Consider the following 7,206-nt stretch of genomic DNA (forward strand, 5'->3'; position numbering starts at 1 on the left):
TAATTTGCAAATGCTGGCCATTCTTCTGGTTCTGAAACCATCTTTACCAATTGAGAACAATCTGTTGCAAACGTAACATGAAATTGACGTAAATTTTTCATGCATTTCATTGCCCATAATAAAGCTTCCATCTCCGCATGCAGAGGAGTTAGACAAGCCTGTACATTCCTCGCCCCCAACAAACTAGCAAAACCTTCTAAAGTACTAAGTCAACCTTGTCCTGAGAAAACATAATTCTCCTTCCAAGAGTCATCTGTGAAGCACCATCTTCCTGGAATCGAAGGAAGGGTTGTAGGCTCGATCGGTAAGACTCTTCTGTTTTCCTTGGGTACCTGTGCCTCAGTCCAGAGTGTTGATTCTGTTTCTGCCAATTTGAGCGTATCTCGAGGATCTATCATATAATATTCTTATATAATTAAAATGATGTTATTTATAAAATAAAAATTGGACCCTAATAACTAATAATAATGTTGCATATATTTTAATTTCTGTGTTCAGATAAAATTATCATTTTTAAGGAAATATTTTTGATGAATATTAAAATTAAAAATTTAACATATTTTATTCCATATATATATATATATATTAGCGGTTAAATTTCTATAGAGAATATAATAGTTTAAAAGTATTATTAATATAAATTATGATAATGGTCAATCAATAAATTTTTTTTATATATATATATATATATATATATTCATGTATTCTAAACAAAAAAAAAGAATGATGCAGTAGAAAATACAATCTTTATAAAAAATGTACCTAAGAACAAGATTTAGTAAACTGATATCATTCAAATTATTTTAAGAAGTGACTTTTACTCTCTCAAATCTTCTGCTGTAGTTGATCTTAAAAATAATTCATAATGTTTTTAAAAAAATATTTTGATAAGTGAAAAATTAAAATCATGTAATTATAAACAATTTTAAGTGATATAAATTAAGATATAATAAAATTGAGTAGTTTTCAACATAGATGAGTGAAAGTAGTTAATCATGATATTTTTTTGCTTAGGGTTTGATAACGTATGTTGTAGTATTGTGTGTATTCTTAGGGTTGGATTTTGGAAATCTTAAATGTTTTTTTGAAAAATTAAAATTTTACCTATATGTGTTTATTTTTGTGTATAGTAAAAACTTTTTAAGTTTATTTGATTTTATGAAGTGTTTTAGTTAGTTAATTTAGTCTAAAAGTTATTTTTAGGGTCTAGACGACTAACATGTAAGTCGTCTGGCGATTAGAAAACTTCTCTGAAAGTCTTCTAACTCCCGCTAAAAATATTTTAGTTTCCCGCTAAAAATATTGAAGTCTTCTAGGCGATTTACAAGTAAGTTGTCTAGTAAGTCTTCTATTAGAAGACGAACTTGAAAGTCTTCTGAATCGAAAATATTTAACCTTATTGGAATTTTTGTCACCATATATAAAGAAAAATTTACACATTCTCTCACCTCATCTCAAATAACTGCAACAAAAATGGTATGTTCCTCATTCTAAAACTCTCCAACCTCTCTCTAATCATTTGAAGTTATAAACACCAAACTTTATATCAATTTATTGTTTTTGTCTCATGTCTTTCTCATTAGTTTATCTTATTTTACAGGTTTTTCATCACATGGTTCTCATCTTCCACTCATTTAAAGGTAGATCTATTAATTTTAGATATGTATTTTTGTGTGTTCTATAAAGGTAGATCTATCTAATATTCTACTCATTTTCTCTGTTTTAAACCATTTGAACGTTTTTGGATATGCAGGTTTTTTAGATCTAAATTTGGATATGTAGGTTTTTCAGATCTGGAAGACTTCTAGGACGACTTACCTGTTAGTCGTCTAAAATATGATGCGCTAGAAGACGTCCAGGATGACTTACCTGGAAGTCTTCTGACGGAGTCTTCTCACATGTCTCCCTTTCGTAACAGATCTAAGCGTTTTGGTAAGTTTTTATGTTTGATTTTTCTTCATTTGGTGACCTCCTGTTGCATAAAATTCTTACATTTTTTTCAAACTAAAACTCTCCAAACCCACTCTAGTCTCTTTGACTTGAAAATACTAAAGTTTATACGAATTTTTCATTTTTGTCTCATGTCTTTCTCACTAATCTATCTTTTTGTTGCAGGTTTTTAACAAGATGGTTCTCATCTTCCAATTGGATTTGTACTTTGTGTGTTCTATAAAAATATATCTATATAATCTTCCACTCATTTTTTATTTTTTTAAGTCATTTGAACATTTTTTTATATGCAGGTTTTTCAGATCTGGGTCTGATATACATATTTTTCCAGATATGGAGCAGATTTTGGAATACTTATGGGAAGTCTTCTAAAATATAATGCGCTAGAAGTCTTCTAAAGTCTTCTAAAATATAATGTGCCAGAAGACTTCCTGGAAATCTTCTAATGGAGTCTTCTTTTATATCAAGTGGAGTCCAAACTTGTCTTTGTAAAGAAATGATCTATAATAGTTTTGTTTGTGGTCTGTTTTGTAATTTACATGTGTACTCCTTTAGTTGTGATTTTTTTTGTAAATTTGAAGAGATATTAATAAAAAAATTTGGTAAATATGTTCATATTCCACAATATTATCTTGCCAAATTTACTTGACATAATTGAAGTTATTGATACAACTTCAATAGCAAAACACAATAACAAAAAAAAAATCAAATTTATTACAACTAAAGGAGAAGAATTCTCAAGAAAACTTAGTCAAATTCACAAAAGATAAACCATTACATAAGTTTAAAGATATAACACTTTCATTAGAAGTCTTCTTGGAAGTCTTCTCGGAAGACTTAAATTTAAAGCGGGAAATTGAAATATAAGCGGCAAATTTAAGCGGAAAATTAAAATTTAAGCAGGAAACTCAAAATTTTAAGTGAAAATTGAAATTTTAAATTTCTTGAAAGTTAAAAAAGTATATCTTATGATCTAAAAAGACACATTAAACCATATTACTTGATATTCTTGAAGTTACTTTACACTTTTGAAAATTAAATAAACATATCTTAAAGTTACTTAACACATGAATATCGGTAAACTCATAATTAAAACCGATTAAGTTATGAATTTCATTCAGGAGCTCAAATATCGACTAATATACATGAATTAACAAAAAAATATTAAAAAGTCATTATAGTTTTAGAGAAAATGAAAGTTTATTAAACATTGACGCAAACGACTTCCACGGAGGTTGTCTGGTAGACTTCTAGGAAGTCGTCCATTTGGGTTACTTTTGCAATTGATTTTTAACCTAGACGACTTACATGGAAGTCGTCCATCTTTGTTTGTTTTAAAAAAAATTCGAGACGACTTACATGGAAGTCGTCTAGGGTAAACGGGTTAGTTTTATATTTGACCGGATTGTATCAGAAATTTGACTTTTCCTAGACGACTTACACATAAGTCTTCTAGTAGAAAATTAAAAAATCAATATTTTGTTATACCAAGACGACTTCCATGGAAGTCGTCTCAGGTTAGTTTTGCAATTGAAAAATAAAACAAAAAAAATTATTTTTTTCTAGACGACTTACACGGAAGTCGTTCGCCCGACGACCTACATGGAAGTCGTCCAAGATAAGCAAGGTTTGACCAGAATCTCGGAATAAAATCATGGACGACTTTCGTGTAAGTTGTCTAACGGGCGACTTCCATGTAAGTCGTCTAGAAAAAAATAAATTTTTATGTTTTATTTTTCAATTGCAAAACTAACCAGAGACGAAGATATAACAAAATGTTGATTTTTTTTAATTTTCTACTGGACGTCTTATGTGTAAGTCGTCCAGAAAAAGTCAAATTTCTGACGCAATCCGGTCAAATGCAAAACTAACCCGTTTACCTTAGACGACTTACATGGAAGTCGTCTCGAATTTTTTTTTAACAAACAAAGATGGACGACTTACATTTAAGTTGTCTCTAAAAACACATTTAAAAGTCAATTGCAAAACTAACATATGCATTGACCAGAAGACTTCCATGTAAGTCGTCTATAGCTAGAAGACTTACCCGGAAGTCGTCTGGGCGAACAGATTTGAAAAAAAAAACTGATTTCATAGTTTCAACCAGTGAAATAACTTGTTTAGCACACATAAGTCTTTTCCAAGCACACATAAGTCTTTTCCAAGCACCCAGAATCTCAAACAAAAGTGACTCACCAAGAATCGTAAACTTCAATGGCTTTATGAACCATAAAAATTTTAGAAACAAAATCTTGATTTTTTTTTATGGATATAGAGAGAAAGTAGAGAGATGTTGTTTTTAGTTCATAAGAATTGAGAAAGAGGAAGTGTAACTCGATTTTATGTGCATTAAGAGTTTCAAATTGGTTGTTTATGGTGGTTGGTGTATTGATAGCAATGACAATCTTGTAAATAATTGAAAATGATGGGTTTGAGAGATTTAAAATGTCATTTTCGAAAAAAATAAAATAAAAAAAATTAATGGTATTTTCGTGAATAATTTGTACTTATAGGGTGAATAAGGCAAAGAAAATTTCCAAAAAAATATAGGTTAGTTTTATGGTTGATTTTGAGTTTTGAGTCAATTTTGCAAAAATTCCCAATATAATATTTGGATTTTATTTTTGCGTAAATGGAAGATAGCGGGGAAAATCATGTTTTTTTTTTTTTGAACTACCGGGGAAAATCTTGTACTATAAAATTAATAATTTGTATGCACACTACACCAAACCAAGTGACCTTGCAACTTGCAAGAGTTAAGGAGCGGTCCCATGATATTCCTGCGGGTAAGTTGGGGTCCATCACCACCTCAAATAGATCAAGACCCTTGGATTGGTTGGTGTCTGAGAGTCCCTCTGATCCAACGTTCCATCTCTCTGTCTTAACAATTCCTCTGATTCGATCTCTCACCGACACAAGTTCCGGAAACTTTTTGCCTCATTTGTCTTGACACAATCACCGCAGTTAACTAGGTTCATTTGTTTTAAATGTAATTATTATAATTTTTTTACAGTATTAAACAAAAATTGAAGTTTAGTCGTAATTGGAAGAATAACAGCTTGTTTTCTGATGCAACCTCCAATGTTTGTCTCACTTTTCTTTTGTTTCGTAGTTTATCAAAGAAAGGGAAATGACAGATCATATTTGGAATATTCGATAGATATTCGTTGCCATTTGAAGAATTTGCCGCCAAACCATTTTATTCGTTTCTTACCCTAGGCTTCGTCATCGTTTTACGTGGGCCTCTCTATCTCTGAACATTTGTAGGTTTTGACCAAAACAGCTGGGCTTTGGTGACATTTTCTAAGTTTTTATAAATTATTGTTGTTCATGAAAATACAAGTGTATCAACACATATGTTGAAGTAGACAAATAACTTGAGGTACAAAAGTAAGAACTATAGCAATATTAGCAAGAAGAAAGCGAAAGGAAAGAGAGGAAGCTGAATCCGGCGATCCAAAGGTTGTAACTCTTAAAGGGCTTCGAATATATCAACAAGAAGGGTGTTAAATTTTCAAATCATGCACTAATTGGGCCCCAACATAACACTTCGATAGTTTAGTCTTGTCCACTGAAGCTTTCATCTTTTGTGGATCATAACAGTAATACTATAGAGTAAGGATTTAGTTGGGCCTATTTGGACCAAATTTAATTATCCAAAAAAGTAGATTTTCCGCAAATTTTAGTAACACCACACAAAAATGTAAAACCAATCAACAATAAATTTACAGTGAAGCTTATAACCTTTTCTTAATATCCCTAGAATACTTGTACAGTCACAACTACGAGAAACCAACCGACCAATCTTGCATCATTTTGCCTGAACGACGTCCCATTGCTTATATCTCCAAGAAACAACCAGCTTGAACGTGGCCTTCATATTTTTCATGTGTTTCCAGTTTTGCCCATCGAGAGTTGCTCATATCCCAATTATGCCCTACACTTGGTTCGCCGTACCGGGCCGAACCGATCACGACCACATTCCCAGACCTCCTTACCGCCATGTATGATACATTGCACACGTCATCAGGTAGATTCACAACTTTCTGCCATGTGTCACCACTCTTCAGCATCAGATCACGACGGCAGCAAGCGTAGAGCTCACCGTTCTCAGCGGCTGCACAGACCGGTGGCCATGTAATCCCGTGAGCGAGAAAGTCTTTCGTTTCTTGACCCCACTGCCGCATGGTGACGTCGAAAGATTCAGCGGTTTTACTAAACTGCCCTTGCTCCTCCGTGGAGTAACCACCAATGACGTGGAATTTGCCAGCATGGAAAGTCGCCGAGCATTCGTCTCGCTCACGGCCCATATCTGGCAACAAAGCCCATCTATCTTCCGCCACGTCATACATTATAGCTGACGTCAGCGCGTTCTTGTCTTCGTCGTGTCCACCGGCCACGAACACGTTCCGTTCAGAATCCGAAGCGCAGGCGAAGAAGGACCGTGGTCCACCTGGCATGCTTGTCCCGCTACGCCACGTGGAAGTCAAGAAGCTGAAGATGTAGACCGAGTCAGAAGTCCGCCATGTGACCGGGTCAAGTCCACCAATCACAACAAGATCCGTCCCGACAGAAGCTAATCTACAAAACAGAGGCAAACCGTTGGATTTTCCGGGAACCGGAGGCAGCTCGGTCCATAAACCGGACTCTGGTTCGAGAACAGAGATCCGGTACACTGGCGTGGGGATGGTCTTTCCCGATCCGAGTTGTGAAACCGGGTCGACACGAGCTTGAGACAAGACAACAAGCTCCTGGCTACGTCCTGAAGCTTTCCGGTGTCGTAAAAAATCAGGGAGACTGATCTCTCGCTTCCAGACTTTGCAGACGGACGAGATCAGAGGAAATTGCTTGTAGGAGGTGCGTAGGAGACACTCGCGGGCTAGGGTATCCAGAAGATCAGGTATAAGCTCCATTGTCACAGAAATATCAAGGTTGAAGAGAAAAAAGATGATGTGATAATTTTTTCAGCAAAAGTCTTCAGGTTGTGATATGAATGATGATGTGAGAGAGAAGAGTGCTGGCACTTTATAGAGATAGGTCTTCTAGAAGCTAGAAACTGAAAGTGAAATATTATATAATTCGTTAATTAATAGAACCTATTTTTATTGTCTTAATTCTTAAATGAAGAATGCTACAGTACATTCGATTGATTTGCTGCTGCATAGACAAAATATTGTAATTATTTGTGTCAATAATATTAATTTCATGATTCCAATAAGAAGAATTAGAAGTAATGGTTAGACTACAAAAATGTGA

At 34.0% G+C, this 7,206-nt stretch overlaps 1 protein-coding gene across 1 annotated transcript; it reads right to left on the reverse strand.

Moving 5' to 3' along the window:
• Positions 1 to 5,560: 5,560 nt before the first annotated feature.
• LOC106309960 (F-box/kelch-repeat protein At1g15670-like) lies at positions 5,561 to 6,961 on the reverse strand. Its single transcript, XM_013747133.1, has one exon. The coding sequence runs from the start codon at positions 6,861 to 6,863 to the stop codon at positions 5,790 to 5,792; it is 1,074 nt and encodes a 357-aa protein (XP_013602587.1). The 5' UTR covers positions 6,864 to 6,961; the 3' UTR covers positions 5,561 to 5,789.
• Between the last annotated feature and the right edge of the window lie 245 nt (positions 6,962 to 7,206).

This window comes from Brassica oleracea, chromosome C8 (assembly GCF_000695525.1).
Source record: "Brassica oleracea var. oleracea cultivar TO1000 chromosome C8, BOL, whole genome shotgun sequence".
Taxonomy (NCBI): Eukaryota; Viridiplantae; Streptophyta; class Magnoliopsida; order Brassicales; family Brassicaceae; genus Brassica; species Brassica oleracea.